Below are 23027 nucleotides of genomic sequence, written 5' to 3'. Positions count from 1 at the left end.
AAACAAATGTAGTGAAAACTTACTTGATGGAAAACGGATAACAGCATCGTGACTCTGCATATTGTCCATATGATCCAGACAACAACCTGATTCGAAATATAACATAGGATTTGCTTTTTCAGACCAAGGACAAACTATGCAGGGGAATGTTTGTGCAAATTATAAGTTGTCAAGCAGATCAAGGTAGAAAGTGCAGTCATGTGCAATTACTCCCTGCCTGTACAAAAGTAGGCTCTGGAAGATTTGAAGGGGGCTGCAATAGTGCTTTTCCAAATAAAGATGAACAGGCCATAAATTAGTTAGCAACAATAGATCATGCAGCTAAATGTTAATGTGATCTTTCTCCCCAATAAACATCCTCCACATCAACTCAATGTTTAAACACAGATCGGTTACAGTTCCTAGATATAAGCATTAAACGATAGCATAGGTACTACAGCGATTAGGCTACATGTTCGCCATAGCCGACTTGACGGAATTCAAGATCCTAAAGTAGTCATAGAACAAAGATGAGTGCTCGCCCTCCAAGCCATCACGATGGTGTCGGTTGCTTCCGGCAAGATTGTTACATGGGCTGCCCCCAATCACCAAGTCGAAGCCGCCAAATCTATGAACATATGATGCAATTTCATCATCCTTGAGGGATTTCACATCATCAATCTCAATCAATGTTCCTGTCTGGGTCTGATCCCACCAACTCCTCAAAATCTTCCTATTAGCTTTGCATATCTCAATAGAAACTACTGCCCTCATGTGGATCCCAAGCTTGTGCAAGGCAACCTCTCCTCCTCCGATACCGGTGAACAAGGACAGCACAGTAATACCATTGGGAAACATGTCCCTCAGCACTGACAAGTGGTAAGCGACCGTGTCGACTTGGAATGAGTTGCCGAGAGACTTGTATCTCTGTGTCTTGCCGAAGCCTCTTGTGTGGTCCTTTGGGAAACCAAGAAGATACTCCATCTCATGAGGTTCCAATGGAGCAGCTTTGTCTTTGCCAACCCAAACAAGGTTCCATTTTGAGCACTGATGCCTGACATATTTCTGTACACTTTGAGGTGGTGGATTGCCTGAGCTTGAAAGTTTCTGCTGGATCCGTTCTGTCACCGGTGCACTTGCCGTACATGTTTGCAAGCAATTGAAGTGCGTTCTCTGGTCCCAGGATGGCCACCACTTCTTGTCATGAGGGAATGCCTCAAAAATTGTCTTTGGAGGCAGAGGGAGAAGCGGTGATCTGTTCTCGGTTGGCAAATTGTGGATATATCCCCTTTTCCTGGCAGCTGCACACAGATGAAGAGAATCCACAAACTCAGGCTGGATGTCAAACAGAAATCTTGTAATTTTTGCCCATACACCTTTCGGAGCTCTGGCCACATTTTCATAGTAGAAATAAGGTGGTCCGGTAGCCAGTTCAGGAAGCACTCGGGTCATTGATGGTCCCCTATAACCAGGAAGGTTAAACCCAACCATCGGATTTGGGAGAGGCATTGATTCCTCATCGCTGCCATCCGAGGAAGGTCGTTTGCCTTGTGCTCCACCTCCATATCGCTTCCTCTTTTTCTTGCTCTCTTCAATCAATCTTGCCCTCTTTTTCCCTCCAAAGGAATCGAAGCATCTAGCTGTAACCTGCCAATGTACACAGATTCCAGTGTCCTTCATCAAATTAAAAGAGCGAAAGCATTTTCCTGTTCGAATGTGCATCAAACCACAAGATACCTGATGGTCAGATAAGTTTCTAGAGTGACAAACTTCTGTAACCTGTGATGCACTAATCGAGTCGACCAATACAGAGAGATCAGCATCCACACCTAGGAAAAATTCAAACAGAAGTACATAGCATAAGGTGGTGCCTTTTCCATGAAGAAAGAATGACGGTCAAACAGAGGCATACCGCATATCGTAATGGCCATGTTTGCTTCATCTTCAGAAAAGCCCATGTCTCGCAATGAGTTGATCTTCTCGTCCTTGTCTGACATCTCTCGTAGAAACTCCTGCACAAAGGTACGACAAAAGCCGAGATTAGATGTCAGCTCTAACAGGTAGATGTTGCTTTCCTGAGGTTGGTCTTGGACGGCAGTTTGATGCAACTAATTAATGTGGTAAGTGATGTTCTTTTCCAGCATTATAATCATTTTCAAATAATTTGCTTGTAGAAAAATAAATCCACAAATCGTAAGACTTGTTACTGACTTTCAAATGCATACGAACTGAAGAGAAAACAAGTGGTGTCTAACAGAAATTAATTTTCTGATTCATGAAATTCACAAAGAAGCAGGACAATAATACACTCAGTTTCTACTGTTTTCCAGTTTGTTTGATTACTCTGCGGGAGGTATTGTCTAACGTTATTAAACTCACTCCTTATATTACTCTCTTATAGGAAAAAAAAAACTTTAACATGGTGAAAATTCTATGTAGAAAAATCAAGTGCTCAAACTTCACAATGCAATACTACACTGATGAAAGCTCAAAACAGTAGGAATTCTTTGCTGCTGAACTGGAGATAAGAAATCATTTACCTCATAACCAGAATCATCAGAGCTTGACTCTCTACCACCAGTATCATCATCGCCATCCCAGTTCTCAAAATCAAGATCATCATCATCTTCAACAATAGGGAGGTTGCAGCCAGAAGTAGAGTGATTGCCCAGTGCATCATCATCATCACCTAGTGCCTGCATTTCACATCTCAATCGGAATAAATGATCCTTGCCATGAATCAACAGCACTACAGAATAAATTCAGTAATAAAGCACATGGATAAATAGTCAAATACCTTATACGTGAGGAGTAGCTCGAGCAGCGCATCTGCATCACCATGTCCTGAAATCAGAAGGTGTTAAAAAAAGGTAGAAACACAAACAGGATAAATAAAATGGAACTGATTACTTCTATATTACCAATCTCCTTGCTACTCCTCACGACCATCTCCTTTGGGAAGCCCATTGCCACATATCCCTCGATCAAAGAAGTAGGCGGCGGTTCCCCGTTGATCCACCCATTGGAACTCTTTAGGCAGTTACATGAACAAATATCACACCATTACCATAATTATAACAAATCATGGATAGCTCTTGCGCTGAAATACGAAATTTATGTCTGACTTACGAGTGTGGATGGGCCAGGAGCATCGAAGTTCCTCATAGCCGGAGCAGATGAGGCCTCAGCCTCACCATCACTGTCCCACTCAAACTTATCACTGCCATCACTATCACTGGTCCAGTCCTGTGACATGAGTTAGCACAACTGGATTAATATTGAAAGCAAACCACCAGAAAAGCAATTATAGAGAATAAATTGATGTGAGAGAATCATAATTTTGTTATGCCACAAGTCCACAACAACCACAAGATATCACAATTGAAATCTCCGCCATGAAATCAGTACAACTACATTTGACTCTAGAGTTTAGAATGCATCAAAAGGGAAGAAAAGAAAAGGTTTTTTTTATTGAACAAACTCCCTCGACCACTGTCACAAGAAGAAATTAATGCCTGGAGAATATACATCAGTGCAGTTAGAAACAGTTTGATTTGTAGTTTCAGATAGTGGGATTGTGGGAAGGATAGTTCGCTGGGCAGTATGACACGACATGCATAGTATTTACAAATCATGATGGAGTAAACTAAAGTGATCAAGTAGCTAATTCTAAAAAGGTGAGCAGATTGACCAGGATTGACCATTATCATGCCTAGAGTAAGATTAACTAAACAAGCACTACTGCAGTGCCATTTGATGATGCTTTCACCAAATGGATAAACAACGGTGTTTGCAGTCCAAATGAACCATGCAGATGCATGAGCTGAAGCTCCGGACAAGTAAGAGTTTTCTTCATTTTACCATATATATAGGTGGATCACGGTAACATAAACTAAAACAACACAATCCCGGCATTAAAGAGTGTCAACCTGGTAATGCTATGGTTGACTACAAGAGTGTCAATGCGTCAACATGAACATCATATGAAACAAGAGATCATGCGACAGTAGTAATTCAGAACGCGAAATCAGCAGTCTCATTCAACTCTAGGGTCCAGAATGCATAAAAGAAATCAAAAGAACATATATTAGAGCAAATGGGCTGTAAAAAAGATTCAGATGAGAGCTCCCAACAAAGAAGGTGTTTAGCTTGTGGTGCTATCTCTGCTATAAAGACCTGTATTTTGGACAAACTACTAGAAGCAATGGCGGATCAGATACAGGAACAATGTGAGAAAATGAAGACAAGGACTAACAACAGATCGAGGAGTTCACCAGCCAATGCAAGATGGCGTCTGGTCTGTTATATGGTATGGTGGATCCTATTCTAGTGTCTGGAACGCATCAAGGAACGTTTTTTTTTTCTCCTTTGATCGAACAAACAACAAAACAGCCCATATGCAAAACAGAGTCGCGGGCAGAGATATAAGTCAACAATACCAAACGCAAGAGCTCTCATGAACTAAAACAACAGGACCCCGGCCGATATTAAACAGTCTCCACCTGTTAATGCTATTGTCTGATCAAAAGAGTGCCAATGTGTCAACATGAACAGCAGAACCTCGTTCAACGCTTATATAGGGACCAGAATGCATCCAATAAAATCAAAAGAACATTCAATGCATATTAGACAGAATGGACCCTTAGGAAGAAAAGAAAAAAGCCAGATGAGAGCTCTCTACAAACACATACAATTGCCTGTATCATTTGGACAGACAAGTGCAGCATCCCATCCTGATGCATAACAACTTAGCAAGTGTGTGAGGCAAAATGCAGACAAGTTGTGGTGAACTGCTGACCACACGCTGTGAGGAACAGATCGAGGAGCCAATGCAGCATCAAATCTAGTTGCTGCTAAGTGGCAAGGCCGGCCCGATTCTACTACTACGTACCTGTAACTGTAACGCATCGAGGAAGGGGGGAAGAAAAACCCCATCCATATGCAGAACCAAATCGCGCACGCACGGAGAGAGAGAGAGAGAGCTACGTCGACAACAGCAGACAAACACTAGAGATTTTTCCCCTGCATCGGAACGGAGGGTCTGTACGGTCGAGCGGCAGGAAAAAAGGGGAACCTTTCACGAATTTTCTTACGGCAGAGGAATCGCTCGCTGAAGATAACAATCCCCGCTCCGCTCAGGAGGCACTACTAGCAACGATTTCTCCCAAAAACTTTGAATCGGAGTGGCTGTGAAATCGAAGAGAAGGGGGGGAAGGAGGGGTATCCCACCGCCATTGTTGGTGCCGGAAGAAGAGGCGCCCCCCTCCGTCGATCCCCCTGCCGCGGGGAGGAGGAGGAAGAAGAGGACGAGAGCTCGAGGAGTAGCGGGGGCAGAGGCGGCGGCCGAGGAGGAGCAGATCGCGACGGCGGCGGCGGACGAGGAGGAGGAGGAGGGGAAGAGGAGACGCGGCTGCGGCGAGTTTGCTGCTGCCCCTGCCGGCCGCGGCGTGTATGGGGGCGCGTGGTTTTGGAAAAGAGAAGGGGCACACGCGGGCGGGAATGTGCCTCCGACGTGTGGGCCCTGGTGGGGTGCTTCCTCTGTTTCCATGGGATGTGCGGCCGCACACAAAACTGGCCGCATAGTTTTGTGCGCAGCACACATCCCAATAATGAAGGAGAAGAAAATGAGAGGTGTAAACCGGAGAAGGTGTGTGTAAATATAATGATGGTGATAATAACGTTGCTACGTACATTAGGGTTGGTGCAAAGTTTGGGCATAGTTGTTAAGCACCGAGCTTAAATAATTGTCCGTGCTGTGACTTTTTGGTCCATGTTAATATGATTGTGTAAACATAATAATATTGTTTGATACGCATATTTATTGGTTTACCAAGAAAAACTTAATTTTTCGAATCACCAAAGTGACTCATCAGGGGAACGACGACCCCGGTGAGCGACGACGATGGCAGCGGCATCACGATCCAGATCCAGAGCCACTCAGAACCAAGACTTGGGCAGCGTCGATGGTGGTGAGCGGAGACGGAGAGGAGTGGATCGGCGGTGAATGGATGATGTGAGGTGTGGTCTGGATGACGGCATACAGTGGCGGAACTACGAATAAAAGGCTGGGCGGGCCAAGCTACATGGCAACACATTTTTTTCATTGTGTAAACAACATGATTTTAATGTACTCCCTCCGTAAACTAATATAAGAGCGTTTAGATCACTAATCTTATATTAATTTACAGAGGGAGTATTAATTTACGCTAGGGAGAATAAATTTTGGGGAAATCAAGGGATTGACTAAGGAAATTTAGGTATTTTTGGGGGAATAATTCAAAGAAATTTGACTGTGCAACATGCATGTAGAGATTCAGGCTGATTCAGGTACTAAATAAATTCTGAGATGAGCATTCATTGACTTTTCACAAAACGTGAGTCAGGAGCCACCAGCCGCCGTCTTTTCCTCCTCCTCCTCCTCCTCTTTCTCAAAATAAGCTAGGGTTCCTACCTTTCGCCGGCGCCGTCGCAGGTCCGCCTCGTCTCCGGTGGCCCTAGGGCCATGGGGCCATGGTGGATCCTGGCAAGGGCCGGCGGGAGGGCTTCGACTTTTGTCGTTCCTTTCCGTTTTGTTAGGGTTTGTGTCCTACTCAGGAAGATGAGACGGCGGCGGCTCCCTGAAGATGGAATAAAGGTCTCCCCGCCTAACCCCCGTTCCGGTGGTGCGTCTAGTATCGCTGGTGCGCGTGTGGAGGTATGTCTCCGCCGGATCTATCTTTGGTGGATTTGCTCGGACCTAGTCGTTGTTCATCTACATTTGTGTGTCTTTGGATTGGATCCTTTCGATCTACGTTATTCTTCATCGGCGACGGTTGTTGTTCTGGTGCGTTGGTCCTATGGGGCCTTAGCACGACGACTTCCCGACTGTCTACTACAACCAATTGTGCCTGACTCCGGCGATGGGGCGCGATGACGGCGGCGCGCCTTCGGCTCGCTTCAGTCCTTGTAGTCGTCGCTGTGTGGTCTATGAATCTGGATGTAATTATTATTATTTCTGGTGTTCGTTGTACTATCATGATTGAAGATGAATAGATTGAAAGTTTTTTTAAAAAGTAAAAAAATGAAGGAAGGGCCCAGCAAACTAGTTAGCCGCCTCGCCGGCTGGCCGTTGCTAGCTGCGGGTCGTGGCCTCATCAGTCGGCCGACTAAGAGTGCGACGTGGGAAGTGACTGGTATGTGTGTTGTGCCAGTGGCCGGCGGCCGGCGTGCTACGAGTCTGTGACCTGTGTGGGGCAGTCGTGGGCGGCTGCTCCGCTGCTGAGTAGTGTGCGTCTGTATTTAGGAAGTAGCAATGTGTGTGTGATGTGAGCCAATTTCAGTGAGCAGCTGCTTGTTGTATTGCTCTGTGTCAGAGGCGTTGTGGGCTGGGCTAGTAAAAAATATTTTTCTGCTCCAGCACTGGGCGGGCCACGGCCCAATCAGCCTTGATGTAGCTCCGCCAGTGACGGCAGAGTGGTGCTTCAAGTGGCCAGGCGAACGGACGGGCAGCCGGCTTCAACGTGGCGCACCGTCCAGAGTAGGGTTCTCGGTCGTCGCGTCAGCATTGAAGTGGCTCGTCCAGTCACATCGCTCTGGCCGGTGTTAATGCCATTGAGTGAGTCACTTATGCTCTGAGCAGTTTGACCGTATGAATGTGCGGCAACCATTTTGCGCATAGAAGGTTTCTACGTCGAGATGTTTTTGGATGAGAGCGAGGTGTTATCGTGGTGGCGGTCTAGATGTCTGCAAACCTACCATCCCCTTATCTGCGTCCGGTTACGAGAAAACGGATGCGAGGACGCGTGTCCACGGACAAATAGGCGGCTACGTTGGATGAGAAACTACCGTGTTGGTGCGTCCGAATGCGTGTTGGAGATGAGACGGAGTAAACAAGGATGAAAAACACAAGGGTTGCCGGGGCGCATGCAGTGCAGCGCCGGCCGAGCCCAGTACACGCGCGGGCCGGCCAGGGTCATCGATCACCGCATGCACGCGCGCGCCATCGAACAGGAACAGCCATTGCCGGCCGCGTGCCACAGGCCCCCATAGCTCGTCGATCATTGTCATGTGTGTCGATCATCGTAGCTAGCTAGCGGACGGTGGGAGGGATGTAACGACGACGGTGCCGCATGCTACGACGTCTTCTCGTGGGTTCGACAACTCAACTCAGGGTCACACCTTGGGGGAAAGAGGATGGGAACCTTTATGCTATCCGTTATCGGATCACCAAAGGGACTCGTCACGAGAACGATGACCCCAGAGAGCGACGGCGGCGGCATCACGATCCGGATAAGGAGCCACTCGTCGGCACTGAGAACCCAAGATTCTTGCAGCGTCGATGGTGGTGACCGGTGACGGGGAGGAACGGATTGGCGATGAATGGAGAGAGACAAAATGTGAGGTGTGGTGTGGACGACGCCAAAGTGGTGCTTCAAGTGGCCAGGCTGATGGACGTGCAGCTAGCCGGCTTCAATGTGGCGTACCGCTCGGAGTAGGGTTCTCGGTCACAAGCACAACATCAGCATTGAAGTGGCGCCGCCCGCTCATCCGGTCACATCGCTATGGCCGGCATCAGTGCCATTGAGGCACTTGGGCTCTGGAGCAGTTTGACCGGTAAGCATGCAGCAACCGTTTCGCGGCGCAGAGAGTGTTTTGCACGCCGAGATGTGCTTTGGGTGAGAGCGAGGCGTCGGGCAGTCTGGCACGTACATGGATGGCGGTGGTCTGCAATCCTTCCCCTGGTCTGCGTCCGGTTACGGAAAAAGGGATTCGCGGCTGACAAATAGACGGCTACATTGGAGAGTTTAAACACGATGGGTACAAGAGTTTTCCTCGTCTGGCCTGCCCAGTACACGCGCGGGCCGGCCAGGGTCATCCATCACCTCAATCTGGAAGGGAATCCTTGCAGGCGGTGACAATGTTTCTGAAACGCTCCCTCATCTCCTCGATCCCGTCCTGCTGATGATATATAGATCTACAACCCGGGTTAAAAACTCAACTTGTGCAGTATTTTTTGATTAATGGTGTCAACCATGAGACCCATCTTATGGAAGAGACCATCGAACTTGGCCTCAGGGTCTTTACTCATCAACCAATAAGAGTTGTGTGAATGAGAGAAGGTGTGTGTCAATGTATTGAAAGAAGGAGGAGAAAAGGGAGGTGTGAATTGAAGAAGGTGTGTGTGAATATATTGATGGCCATAATAACCCACCTAGTTTAGGGTTGGTGCAAAAGCTTTTTTCTTTCTTTTGCGAGATGGTGCAAAGGTTGGGCATAACTATCAAGCACCGAGTTTGACGGCTCCATTGCATGGGTGAAACAACTAAGATGGAGGGTTTTGAAAAAAAAAACTTTGAAATCAATTTTATGCGATTTTATTCTTATCCCTGTAGAACATGTTTGACCAATCCTGGTACACTAGTTAAGATCCTAGTTAATCTACTGTTTTTATTGTTATTGATTTTGACATTTCCATCATTTACAGGTAATGGTTACCTCCATTCGAAAATACTTGACGTGGTTTTAGTTTAGGAGTATTAAATAATTGTCCGTGCCGTAATTTTTTTGGCCCATATTAATGCGATTGTGTAAACTAATAATTTTATTTGATAAGAATTTATTGGCTTACCAAAGAACACATAATTTTTCGGATCACCAATGGGACTCATCAGCAACCAAATAGGGAGGACAGGCCATACTATATGGACAGACAGAGCCACCAAAACTCCCATCAACCAGTAACTCAAACTTGATGGTCTCCAGTGAAAGGGAGAAGAACCAGCAGCGGAGCGTGCGAGCACGGGTTATGCATGTCGCGGACAAGTAGACGTATCCAGACCTAACTTGCACAACTTTGAGGTTGACCCGCAAGCCCAGAGGCCAGAGCACACTCCCCAGTGACCTCATCAATTTCTTCACTCAAAGAGATCAATTCCATCACAGTCCTCCAGACTACGGATCCAAGCATGGAGTTGGAAATCATCAGATGCATAGACAATGCAGGTTGGCCATGAAATTGCAACCCTTCACAATCACCTGCGAGGGTAGATCCAAAATGGTGATGTCCATGGTGGCTGTGTTGATCCTTATCATGCGCCCTTGGCCGTGGAAAGGCCAGTAAACGAAACCACCCACCAGCGAGCCATCGCTCAACTTGAGGCTGTTGTGGCCACCAATGTGCACCCACGGGTGGATGACCCAATCCCTCGTCTCCGACGAGAAGACGGTCTTTGCTTGTCAGCGCAGACGCAGACCGCTCCAAATGACCGGGGGTTCTCCTCGGAATACAGGAGATGGAAGCCGAATTAAGGAGAAGGTATGAAAAAGATATTATAACATAGATGTAAATACTAGCTTAGAATTTATTTTTATTGAGTTAGACCTCTTTAATCGCGTGTCTTAACCATTGAAGTTTCGTCCATATATAGTTGGAGCTTTTCGTTAGTAATTATTCATGGACGAAAAACCTCTAAGGAAGAAGTTGACGAAGAGACCAACGTAGGCAAAGACGGCGAATCATATGACCGGAGTTGGTCGTATGGGCAGTCGTATGAGAAAGAAACAGAAATGATGATGATTTCAGAGAGATTGACGGCGTTTCATGCGAGTGCCCGCGGTCGCATGGCTCTTCTTCAACAAAGGGTTTGGCGACAGAACAAACGACGGCGTATCATACGCCCAATGGAGATTGTATGAGTGGTCGCATGGACCCATCGCGGTAACATGTTAGTTTTTTTTTTGAAGAAAAAAGAGAAAGGGCTCAGCTCAGCGGCCATGCAAGCGCTCCTGCTTGTATGGAAGGCCGTCGATTGGTCTATTACCGCGATTCTTTCCTGATTTTGTTTTAATCTCTTTCTAACTAACTCTTTATGCCTAATCTCGAGATTACCAAGGTGCTAAACCTTTATAAAGGGCAGAGAGGCACATCCCTCAGCCTCAAACCGATCTAATCTCAAGTCTCTTTTGATTGCCACCTCCTCCAAAAAGCTTTAGTTGCAGATGACGAGCACGGGCACCGCCATGACAAACAAGTATTCATCAACCACCAACCGCATCATCCCTTTCCTAAGCCTTGATGAAGTGGTACCTGCTGGATGTGAGGAGTTGAGGAAGCCGAGCCTTAAGGATGAACCGCGCCTGGAGAAGGAGACCGACAACAAGGTGAAGGTGTTGGAGATCAAGGAGGGAGAACTGGCACAAGAAGGAGATGCATGATGAATCCACTCCAGATGAGTATCGTCCAAACCTTTAATTATCGGCTCAACATCTGAGGATCTATTCCGCTATTTTCTCTTGGGCCTCCCCAAAAGGAGTGGGGAAAGGAACCACCTACCCCGGAGGAGATATCAAGGATTTGGAGCAAGTTTCGAAAGCTTTGTGTGAACACTATTGGAGAGGGTATTGACTCTTATTGGTTGACGAGCAAAGATATTGAGGCAAAGTTCGATGGTCTCTTCCATAAGATTGGTCTCATGGCTGACGTCATTAATCAAAATACTGAACAGCTTGAGTTTTTTTAACCCAGGTTGTAGATCATCAGCAGGACGTGATTGAGAAGATAAGGGAGCGTTTGAGGAACATCTTCACTGGCTGCATGCGGCACCATAGGTCTCTCGTAGCAGTAGCATGCGGCACCGTCGTCGTCGTCGTTACATCCCTCTCTCCGTCCGCCACGATGATCGACGACACACACGACAATGACAATGACAACTTTGATTATGACCCTGGCCGGCAACCTATTATTGCTCCAACCGGACGCCTGACGTACGTCTGCATGCCTGTGCCGGTGAGGACAAGGCCAGGATTCTTGTGCGTGCGTCCGTGTGTCTGCTAAACTCTTCTATCTCACCCAAAACACATCTCCGCGGTAAAACCCTCTCCGCTTGCTGCACACTCATATCGGGCGGGCAGACTGCTCCAGAGCGCAAGTGTCTCAATTAATGGCATTGGTGTCGGCCTGAGCGAACGAGCGGGCGGCGCCACTTCAATGCTGACGCGGCCGCCGAGAACCCTTTACTCTGGGCGGCGGCGGCGGCGGCGTTCTCCTTGTGGGTCCCTTGGTGATTCGATAACGGATAGCACGAAGGTTCCCAACCTCTTTCCCCAAGCCGTGATCCCGAGTTATCAAACCCACGAAAGGACGTGCATTTGTGACAAGGTTTCCAACGGAGTTTAATTTCATTTTTTCCAGACTATATGGTAATCAAAGTTGCTACTGCAAACATTTATAATAAACACACATGCATGGGTATAAGGACTTGGTTCTTACAACTGTATGTTTGTGATCATGATCACCGTGATCTTAATTTGTGCTCTGAAAGACACCCGTTAAGATGTGTTTGTAACGACTTGAAGTGGAGGATGTATTCAAATTACGTCTTGACCGGAACACACCTTGTATCAAGAGCCAGTTGTCCAACCAAAGGCTAGCATTCTGTTATTTGTTCAGTTTTGCCAGGTCGATATGTACGTGACTTGTACTATGATCCTTACGATAAAAATAAGACACGTATTACCGTGCAAAAATATTTATTATTTGTACACAATCACATTAATATGGCCCAAAAAGTCACAAACACGGATCATTATTTAAGCTCAGTGCTTAACAACTATGCCCAACCTTTGCACGAACCTTAACCTAGCAACGTTATTATCACCATCAATATATTCACACACACCTTCTCCAATTCACGCCTCTCCTTTTCTCCTCCTTTGTTGGACACAATTAATACATTCACACACACCTTCTCCCATTAACACATTTTTTTCTCCTCTTTCGTTATTGAGATGTGCGCTGCGCACAAAACTGTGCGGCCAGTCTCGTGTGCGGCCGCACATCCCATGAAAACGGAGGAAGCACCCCCATCAGGGCCCACATGTCGGAGGCACATTCCCGCCCGCGTGTGGCCGGTTCCTTCTTTGTTTCAGCTACAAACCACGCGCCCGCATACACGCCGCGGTAGCAGCACACTCGCCGCAGCCGCGTCTCCCTCTTCCCCTCCTCCTCCTCGTCCGGGCCAGCGAGGGCCGGACCAGCCCGCCGCCGCCGCCGTCGTCACCTCGCGATCTGCTCCCGCTCCTCCTCGGCCGCCTCTGCCCCCGCTACTCCTCGAGCTGTCCTCCTCCTCCTCCTTTTTTTCTCGCGGCGGGGAGATAGACGGAGGGGGCCTCTGCTTCCGGCACCAACAATGAGGGGGCCCCTTCTTTTCGATTTCAACTTCTTGGGTGAAATCATGGACGGTTAAAGCGTTCCTAGTAGTGCCTCCTGAGCGGAGCGGGGATTGTATGCCGCAGAATCTTGAGCGAGCGATTCCTCTGCGCAGCGTCCGTACGAAAAATTCGTCAAAGGTTCCCCTTTTTTCCTGCCGCTCAATCCTAGAGACCCTCCGTTCCGATGCAGGGGGGAAATCTCTCGTGTTTGTTGTTGTCGACGTGCGTGTGCGATTTGGTTCTGCATATGGATTGGGTTTTGAGGGTTTTTCCGATTCCTCGATGCGTTACAGTTAGCAGTAACTGGATTTGCTGCTGCATTGGCTCCTCAATCTGTTCCTCACAGCGTGGGGTCAGTTTACCTCAAATTGTCTGCATTTTGTCTCGCACACTTGCTAAGTTGCTATGCATCAGGATCACACCAAATGAGATACTGCACTTGTCTGTCAAGATACAACCAATTGCAGCAGAGGTAGCACCACAGGATAAACACCTTATTTATCTCTAGAGAGCTCAAATCTGTTCCTTTTCCTTCCCAAGGTCTATTTAATCTAACATATATCGAATGCTCTTTTGATTTTACTGGATGCATTCTGGTCCCTATATAAGAGTTGAACGAGACTCTGCTGATTTCGCGGAAGACTGTCACATGGTCTCCTGTTTCACACATGCTGTTCATGTTGACACATTGACACTCTTTTTGATCAGGCAGCAGCATCAACAGGTGGATACTGTCTAATACCGGCCGGGGTCCTGCTGTTTTAGTTTATGAGAGCCCTTGCGTTTGCTATTCTTGATGACTTGTATCTCTGTCCGCGACTCTGTTTTGCATATGGGCTGTTTTGTTGTTTGTTCGGTCCAAAGAAAACAAGTTCCTTGATGCGTTCCAGACACTAGGATAGGATCCACCATATAGGAGACCAGACTCCATCTTGCATCGCTTGGTGAACTCCTCCATCTGTTGTTAGTCCTTATCTGCATTTTCCCACATTGTTCATGTATCCGATCCACCGTTGCTTGTACTAGTTTGTCAAGATTACAGGTCCGTATAGCAGAGAGAGCACCACAAGCTAAACACCTCCATCTGTTAGTATTTGTCTTCATTTTCTCACATTGTTCCTGTATCTGATCCGCCATTGCTTCTAGTAGTTTGTCCAAAATACAGGTCTTTATAGCAGAGATAGCACCACAAGCTAAACACCTTCTTTGTTGGGAGCTCTCATCTGAATCTTTTTTACAGCCCATTTGCTCTAATATATGTTCTTTTGATTTCTTTTATGCATTCTGGACCCTAGAGTTGAATGAGACTGCTGATTTCGCGTTCTGAATTACTACTGTCGCATGATCTCTTGTTTCATATGATGTTCATGTTGACGCATTGACACTCTTGTAGTCAACCATAGCATTACCAGGTTGACACTCTTTAATGCCGGGATTGTGTTGTTTTAGTTTATGTTACCGTGATCCACCTATATATATGGTAAAATGAAGAAAACTCTTACTTGTCCGGAGCTTCAGCTCATGCATCTGCATGGTTCATTTGGACTGCAAACACCGTTGTTTATCCATTTGGTGAAAGCATCATCAAATGGCACTGCAGTAGTGCTTGTTTAGTTAATCTTACTCTAGGCATGATAATGGTCAACCCTGGTCAATCTGCTCACCTTTTTAGAATTAGCTACTTGATCACTTTAGTTTACTCCATCATGATTTGTAAATACTATGCATGTCGTGTCATACTGCCCAGCGAACTATCCTTCCCACAATCCCACTATCTGAAACTACAAATCAAACTGTTTCTAACTGCACTGATGTATATTCTCCAGGCATTAATTTCTTCTTGTGACAGTGGTCGAGGGAGTTTGTTCAATAAAAAAAACCTTTTCTTTTCTTCCCTTTTGATGCATTCTAAACTCTAGAGTCAAATGTAGTTGTACTGATTTCATGGCGGAGATTTCAATTGTGATATCTTGTGGTTGTTGTGGACTTGTGGCATAACAAAATTATGATTCTCTCACATCAATTTATTCTCTATAATTGCTTTTCTGGTGGTTTGCTTTCAATATTAATCCAGTTGTGCTAACTCATGTCACAGGACTGGACCAGTGATAGTGATGGCAGTGATAAGTTTGAGTGGGACAGTGATGGTGAGGCTGAGGCCTCATCTGCTCCGGCTATGAGGAACTTCGATGCTCCTGGCCCATCCACACTCGTAAGTCAGACATAAATTTCGTATTTCAGCGCAAGAGCTATCCATGATTTGTTATAATTATGGTAATGGTGTGATATTTGTTCATGTAACTGCCTAAAGAGTTCCAATGGGTGGATCAACGGGGAACCGCCGCCTACTTCTTTGATCGAGGGATATGTGGCAATGGGCTTCCCAAAGGAGATGGTCGTGAGGAGTAGCAAGGAGATTGGTAATATAGAAGTAATCAGTTCCATTTTATTTATCCTGTTTGTGTTTCTACCTTTTTTTAACACCTTCTGATTTCAGGACATGGTGATGCAGATGCGCTGCTCGAGCTACTCCTCACGTATAAGGTATTTGACTATTTATCCATGTGCTTTATTACTGAATTTATTCTGTAGTGCTGTTGATTCATGGCAAGGATCATTTATTCCGATTGAGATGTGAAATGCAGGCACTAGGTGATGATGATGATGCACTGGGCAATCACTCTACTTCTGGCTGCAACCTCCCTATTGTTGAAGATGATGATGATCTTGATTTTGAGAACTGGGATGGCGATGATGATACTGGTGGTAGAGAGTCAAGCTCTGATGATTCTGGTTATGAGGTAAATGATTTCTTATCTCCAGTTCAGCAGCAAAGAATTCCTACTGTTTTGAGCTTTCATCAGTGTAGTATTGCATTGTGAAGTTTGAGCACTTGATTTTTCTACATAGAATTTTCACCATGTTAAAGTTTTTTTTTTCCTATAAGAGAGTAATATAAGGAGTGAGTTTAATAACGTTAGACAATACCTCCCGCAGAGTAATCAAACAAACTGGAAAACAGTAGAAACTGAGTGTATTATTGTCCTGCTTCTTTGTGAATTTCATGAATCAGAAAATTAATTTCTGTTAGACACCACTTGTTTTCTCTTCAGTTCGTATGCATTTGAAAGTCAGTAACAAGTCTTACGATTTGTGGATTTATTTTTCTACAAGCAAATTATTTGAAAATGATTATAATGCTGGAAAAGAACATCACTTACCACATTAATTAGTTGCATCAAACTGCCGTCCAAGACCAACCTCAGGAAAGCAACATCTACCTGTTAGAGCTGACATCTAATCTCGGCTTTTGTCGTACCTTTGTGCAGGAGTTTCTACGAGAGATGTCAGACAAGGACGAGAAGATCAACTCATTGCGAGACATGGGCTTTTCTGAAGATGAAGCAAACATGGCCATTACGATATGCGGTATGCCTCTGTTTGACCGTCATTCTTTCTTCATGGAAAAGGCACCACCTTATGCTATGTACTTCTGTTTGAATTTTTCCTAGGTGTGGATGCTGATCTCTCTGTATTGGTCGACTCGATTAGTGCATCACAGGTTACAGAAGTTTGTCACTCTAGAAACTTATCTGACCATCAGGTATCTTGTGGTTTGATGCACATTCGAACAGGAAAATGCTTTCGCTCTTTTAATTTGATGAAGGACACTGGAATCTGTGTACATTGGCAGGTTACAGCTAGATGCTTCGATTCCTTTGGAGGGAAAAAGAGGGCAAGATTGATTGAAGAGAGCAAGAAAAAGAGGAAGCGATATGGAGGTGGAGCACAAGGCAAACGACCTTCCTCGGATGGCAGCGATGAGGAATCAATGCCTCTCCCAAATCCGATGGTTGGGTTTAACCTTCCTGGTTATAGGGGACCATCAATGACCCGAGTGCTTCCTGAACTGGCTACCGGACCACCTTATTTCTACTATGAAAATGTGGCCAGAGCTCCGAAAGGTGTATGGGCAAAAATTACAAGATTTCTGTTTGACATCCAGCCTGAGTTTGTGGATTCTCTTCATCTGTGTGCAGCTGCCAGGAAAAGGGGATATATCCACAATTTGCCAACCGAGAACAGATCACCGCTTCTCCCTCTGCCTCCAAAGACAATTTTTGAGGCATTCCCTCATGACAAGAAGTGGTGGCCATCCTGGGACCAGAGAACGCACTTCAATTGCTTGCAAACATGTACGGCAAGTGCACCGGTGACAGAACGGATCCAGCAGAAACTTTCAAGCTCAGGCAATCCACCACCTCAAAGTGTACAGAAATATGTCAGGCATCAGTGCTCAAAATGGAACCTTGTTTGGGTTGGCAAAGACAAAGCTGCTCCATTGGAACCTCATGAGATGGAGTATCTTCTTGGTTTCCCAAAGGACCACACAAGAGGCTTCGGCAAGACACAGAGATACAAGTCTCTCGGCAACTCATTCCAAGTCGACACGGTCGCTTACCACTTGTCAGTGCTGAGGGACATGTTTCCCAATGGTATTACTGTGCTGTCCTTGTTCACCGGTATCGGAGGAGGAGAGGTTGCCTTGCACAAGCTTGGGATCCACATGAGGGCAGTAGTTTCTATTGAGATATGCAAAGCTAATAGGAAGATTTTGAGGAGTTGGTGGGATCAGACCCAGACAGGAACATTGATTGAGATTGATGATGTGAAATCCCTCAAGGATGATGAAATTGCATCATATGTTCATAGATTTGGCGGCTTCGACTTGGTGATTGGGGGCAGCCCATGTAACAATCTTGCCGGAAGCAACCGACACCATCGTGATGGCTTGGAGGGCGAGCACTCATCTTTGTTCTATGACTACTTTAGGATCTTGAATTCCGTCAAGTCGGCTATGGCGAACATGTAGCCTAATCGCTGTAGTACCTATGCTATCGTTTAATGCTTATATCTAGGAACTGTAACCGATTTGTGTTTAAACATTGAGTTGATGTGGAGGATGTTTATTGGGGAGAAAGATCACATTAACATTTAGCTGCATGATCTATTGTTGCTAACTAATTTATGGCCTGTTCATCTTTATTTGGAAAAGCACTATTGCAGCCCCCTTCAAATCTTCCAGAGCCTACTTTTGTACAGGCAGGGAGTAATTTGTACACCTGATGTGGTGGGGAACATGTTCTTAGAAAGGTATATTTAATCACGTTCTTTGTTGAATGAATGGTCATCGCCACTAAATTTGTAACAGGTATCAACTTGCAGGTTTGTCTCGAATTTATGGCAAATGGTGGGTCCTTCTGTTTTACTGTCGCTGTCTAGTTTGTTTTATCACTATTTCTCTTGAACTCTCATCGTTATATCTGAATCCAGCATGACAGCCGACAGCGTTGTTCTTCAGTCTAATTTGGCCTTGCAAATCTACAACACTTGCGAGTTGTGATTAATGCTACTGTTTTTTTAATTATTCCAAGAGTTTAGCAGCGAAATCTGTTGTTTGGTATATAATCTTGTTGTTACCCTGTTTGGAACTTTGATAAAATGCATGGAGCTTGTAGTGTAGTGTTGCTTGGTTTAAGCTGATCTGCTTGTGCCAACTTGCAGTGAGACACTGCTTTGTTTCTGAATGTACTTGCTTGTTCGTCTCTGGAGTTTGGTGTAGAAAGCAGTACTTTATTACTACTGGAAACATCTTCCTTTTTGTGCAACTCGGCCTAAAAATGTCAGATAAATAAATAAGTTTCCCCAACAGGATTTTAACGAGTCGAGTTTATGTTGTTGATATCCTTCTTGTAGACTGCATCCGGATTTTAACTTGCAGTGCAGGATGCATTATCTCATCTTCAGAAGCTGACCATCCATTACAGTGCAGGCAACCTTAGGTATGACGAAAACGGATTTCTTTTGCTTCTGCTGTCACATTGCCAATATGACAATGAATTTGCAGTGCACATGACTGCACTTTCTACCTTGATCTGCTTGACAACTTATAATCTGAAAAGCAAATCGTGATGTTATATTTCGAATCAGGTTGTTGTCTGGATCATATGGACAATATGCACAGTCACGATGCTGTTTATCCGTTTTCCATTGAGTAAGTTTTCACTACATTTGTTTCTGTTGCTTTTCAGAATCCCTATACCATCCAGATGTAGAGCAAAGCTAGAAGTATGGAGAAAGATCTTCAGCAATCACCAAGGCTGATTACTACCTTTTCTTGTTTTCTACAGTTGACGAATTCAAATGATTCAAGGAGTGTGCAGCGTACAAGGATGTAAGGTTTCTGCACTTGTATCCATAGAAATTTCGGTGTTGGTAAATTCTGTTTTGGATGGATTTTGATGGAGAATTTTTGTTTTTATCAAGGATCAGATAATACTAAGAGACCAACAAGAGTACAGTAAATTACTAGATCATCCTTAGTTCGATACACTAGAACTTGCTGTGGTTACTTTCTTTTTTTTTAGAAAAGGAGGATGACCCCCGGCCTCTGCATCTGGGAGATGCATACGGCCACTTTATTGATTATTCTCGAGGACCTTACAAAGTATTACAAACAATATACCTGAATCCACCATCACTAGTAGAAAACAGGGCTTTGGTCACAGGGCAATATTCACATTAGTCCCGGTTCAGCATTGGTCCCGGTTCGTGCGGCTAAGGCATTAGTCCCGGTTCACCTGAGCCCTTTAGTCCCGGTTGGTGCCACAAACCGGGACTAAAGGGTGCGATGCCCATTAGTACCGGTTCGTGGCACCAACCGGTACTAAAGGTTAGACCTTTAGTCCCGGTTCGAGCCACCAACCGGTACTAATGGAGTTTGAGGCATTAGTACCGGTTCATGGCACGAACCGGTATTAAAGGTCTCATTTTCAAACTCTACCCTAGTTAGGAAAATTTAAAAACTTAAATTTGGACATGTTTTGCAAAAAGTGTAGGGAAAATGTAAAACGTCTATAACTTTTGCATACGATGTCAGAAAAAAACGTATAATATATCAAAATGTTGACGGCCTACGGCCTGTTTGCAAAATTTTAGAATCCTCAAATTCTAAAAGGAAAAAAAGTTATGCTCAAATTTCAGTTTTTTTTTAAATTTTTGTTAAATCTGGTCAAACTATGGTCAAACTACTTATTCAAGAAGTATTAGTGTTACTAAATAATTATTCAAGAATATTAGTGTTACTAAATAATTATTTTAGTTTTTTTGAATTTTGGTAAAATCTGGTCAAACTGTGGTCAAACAATGGTCAAACTAATTATTCAAGAATATTAGTGTTACTAAATAATTATTTCAGCTTTTTTGAATTTTGGTCAAATCTGGTCAAACTGCGGTCAAACTATGGTCAAACTACTTATTCAAGAAATATTAGTGTTACTAAATAATTATTTCAGTTTTTTTGAATTTTGGTCAAATCTGGTCAAACTGTGGTCAAACAATGGTCAAACTAATTATTCAAGAAATATTAGTGTTACTAAATAATTATTTCAGTTTTTTCGAATTCTGGTCAAATCTAGTCAAACTATGGTCAAACTACTTATTCAAGAAATATTAGTGTTACTAAATAATTATTGTTTTTTAAAACAATAGTTTCAAACTCAAACAGTGAAATGTGTGACTTCATGCTCAAGCTAAATTCCTGAGGGTTAATAGAATTGACATCTTACTATTGTGAGGAAAACAACAAGTGCAGACTTGGAAACGAGGGAGAATAGAACCCGGAAGTTAAGCGTGCTCAAGCTGGAGTAGTGAGAGGATGGGTGACCGTCCGGGAAGTTAGATGATTTGGAATGATGAGGGTTAGGGATTAGAGGTTAAATTGAGCAGTGATGAGGGGTGGTGATTAGAGATTAGAGGTTAAAATAATTCAGAAATTTGAAAATCAAAAAAATTCAGAAAAAAAATTTGAAAAAAAAATCATAAAATTTCCTTTAGTCCCGGTTGGTGTTGGTGGAGCTCCAGGCTGCGGCCACGTGGAACCGGGACTAAAGGGGGAGGCTTTAGTAACAACCCTTTAGTCCCGGTTCCAGAACCAGGACTAAAGGCCCTTATAAACCGGGACAAAAGGCCCTTTTTCTACTAGTGCATCTTGGCAACATATGCCGCTACTCCTATCCATATAATGAAGGATGCTAGCTGGGCCACTACCCAAACCACTCACCTAAACCTAACATCAAAAGCCGGAAGCCCCAGCCGAACCACATACCGGGTCTGGGGCACAATCCGGTCAGACGCACTCGTGTGTCGTCGCAGCCATCTTCCATAGTTCCGTTTTCAGATTATATTGAGGCTTCTACCTTGTCTGGCCACTCTGCCATCGACGTCACCATGACGCCAGACAGCTAACTCCTCCCGCGCGAGTCCATCTCCGCGCATCGGACGCGGAGCCTCCACAGCGCCATGCCGCCGATCTTCGCCGCCATCAATGTGTGAGATGAAGTACCGCTCCACCACGGCAGGTACAAGGTAAGGAAGGGCGAGGTCCCCATCGGAGACACGGCCGGAAGAGGAGCACCGCAGCCACGAGACAGAATCACCTGCCCGGAGCTGCGACGCCGTAGATCAGATGGGCCGCCACCAGGAACCAGACAAGCTCGCCATGCACGCCCAGCATCCCCATGCCCAAGTCGGCGGCTCGGCGCCTTCAAGAAGGTGACGACGCTGTGGCGCCGCCGCCGCTTAGCCACCGGAGCTAGGGTTTTCACCCAGGCGCAGGGGAAGGGGGAGGCAGGGGGAAGTTGAGCCTCGGCGCCGCCACCAAGGAGGGAATGGCGTCTGGGACGCCATCGACGCTGTGACCGCCACCGGCGGCCAAGGGTTTCCCCCGGCCAAGCACCCTGCCGCCACCTCCGAACCAGCCACAGCATCAGCAGGCGCGTGCACGCCGGAGATCCAGGCCGGCCGGAGGTCATGCGTCACGAGCGGACCAGAACGCCTCAGATCTGACGAGGGGAGCCCGGGGCCTCCCCGCGCCACGACCAGCGCCCACCGGAACCTCGCTGCCCGCGCAGCCGAGGGGACCCGGCCAACCTCACCGACGAGCACTCCCCGCCGCCGGAGGAGCGCCGTCCTCACCAGCGAGGCCGCCGCCTCAGATCCGGGCCCTCACCACCGAAAGGGAGCGGCCAGAGGCCTCGCCGCCGCCCTCACAGGCAGCCGCGCGGGGGCCCCGGCGACCGCCTCCGGCAGCGGCGAGGAGGGGAAGGGGGAGGTGGCGGCGCGAGGGAACCCTAGGTCGCCCCCGAGTCGCCCTCGGGAGAGCGACGCGGGGGGAGTCGCGGGAGTCGCCAAGCAAAGATCTCGTGCCAGACGGTCCTCTGAAACTGAATCATTCAGTCATGCCGTCAGTTTAGTAAATAATTGCTCTGGAAACTGGGATCTCTCATCTTGGTTACCTTTACCTACTGCATTGCAAAACCTGAAACTCAAGCTAGGCTAAAATCTGAAATACTCTGCCCATATGCTCTAGCTGACAGCAAGAATAATGCACAGCAAGCACTATGCCCGATTGTGTCGCGAATGCCGAATCAAGTTCCATCTGAATATAATTTCATTGTGTTTGACTTGTGAAATCGATGCAGATTTGAGCATCGAAGTTTTGTCTGGCCGCAGAGAGATGCCTGGAGTTACATTACAGTACAGGCAATCTCAGGTATGACGAAAACGGGTTTCTTTTGCTTCTGCGGGTCATATTGCTGATATAACTCTGAATCTCCACTGCAGTTGACTGCACCCTCTATCTTGGTCTGAACTGAAAGAAGCAATCCTAATGTTGTATATTTCAAATCAGGTTGTTGTTTGGATCGCAGGGACAATATGTACAGTCACGCTGCCATAGTCCGTTTTCCATCGCACACTACGTTTTGTTTCTGTTCCATTTCAGAATCCCTAGAGCATGT

General features: G+C 45.9%; 2 protein-coding genes across 3 annotated transcripts; one reads left to right on the top strand and one right to left on the bottom strand.

Moving 5' to 3' along the window:
- Nucleotides 1-324: 324 nt before the first annotated feature.
- LOC123099230 (DNA (cytosine-5)-methyltransferase DRM2) lies at nucleotides 325-5453 on the bottom strand. Of its 2 annotated transcripts, XM_044521403.1 has the most exons (8): nucleotides 5209-5453; nucleotides 3109-3225; nucleotides 2901-3009; nucleotides 2777-2823; nucleotides 2520-2675; nucleotides 1892-1991; nucleotides 1717-1808; nucleotides 325-1626 (listed from the first exon to the last, which is right to left on the bottom strand). In XM_044521403.1, exons 1-8 carry the CDS (start codon nucleotides 5212-5214, stop codon nucleotides 448-450), a joined length of 1806 nt encoding a protein of 601 aa, XP_044377338.1. In that variant the 5' UTR covers nucleotides 5215-5453; the 3' UTR covers nucleotides 325-447. The 2 variants fall into 2 exon arrangements, with proteins under 2 accessions (XP_044377338.1, XP_044377337.1); XM_044521402.1 differs by lacking the exon at nucleotides 5209-5453 and having other exon boundaries at nucleotides 3109-5188.
- Nucleotides 5454-12889: 7436 nt separating this feature from the next.
- LOC123099229 (DNA (cytosine-5)-methyltransferase DRM2) lies at nucleotides 12890-18210 on the top strand. Its single transcript, XM_044521401.1, has 8 exons — nucleotides 12890-13305; nucleotides 15263-15379; nucleotides 15479-15587; nucleotides 15665-15711; nucleotides 15813-15968; nucleotides 16497-16596; nucleotides 16680-16771; nucleotides 16862-18210. The coding sequence occupies exons 1-8, from the start codon at nucleotides 13243-13245 to the stop codon at nucleotides 18038-18040; spliced, it is 1863 nt and encodes a 620-aa protein (XP_044377336.1). The 5' UTR covers nucleotides 12890-13242; the 3' UTR covers nucleotides 18041-18210.
- Nucleotides 18211-23027: the final 4817 nt, after the last annotated feature.

Source organism: Triticum aestivum, chromosome 4D, assembly GCF_018294505.1.
Source record: "Triticum aestivum cultivar Chinese Spring chromosome 4D, IWGSC CS RefSeq v2.1, whole genome shotgun sequence".
In the NCBI taxonomy this organism is placed as follows: Eukaryota; Viridiplantae; Streptophyta; class Magnoliopsida; order Poales; family Poaceae; genus Triticum; species Triticum aestivum.
The sequence above is the reverse complement of the archived record's forward strand: the minus strand, read 5'-3'. Positions and strand labels throughout refer to the sequence as shown.

What these genes read in the sequence shown, in the direction of transcription:
- LOC123099229 (XM_044521401.1), top strand. Translation starts at nt 13,243, where the DNA reads ATGCCGCAGAATCTTGAGCGAGCGATTCCTCTGCGCAGCGTCCGTACG. An exon ending in CTCCTGGCCCATCCACACTC is followed by an intron (nt 15,380 to 15,478) that starts GTAAGTCAGACA and finishes AACTGCCTAAAG; the next exon opens with AGTTCCAATGGGTGGATCAA. An exon ending in AGCTACTCCTCACGTATAAG is followed by an intron (nt 15,712 to 15,812) that starts GTATTTGACTAT and finishes TGTGAAATGCAG; the next exon opens with GCACTAGGTGATGATGATGA.
- LOC123099230 (XM_044521402.1), bottom strand. Translation starts at nt 3,234, where the DNA reads ATGTCACAGGACTGGACCAGTGATAGTGATGGCAGTGATAAGTTTGAG. An exon ending in CTCCTGGCCCATCCACACTC is followed by an intron (nt 3,010 to 3,108) that starts GTAAGTCAGACA and finishes AACTGCCTAAAG; the next exon opens with AGTTCCAATGGGTGGATCAA. An exon ending in GAGGAGTAGCAAGGAGATTG is followed by an intron (nt 2,824 to 2,900) that starts GTAATATAGAAG and finishes TTCTGATTTCAG; the next exon opens with GACATGGTGATGCAGATGCG.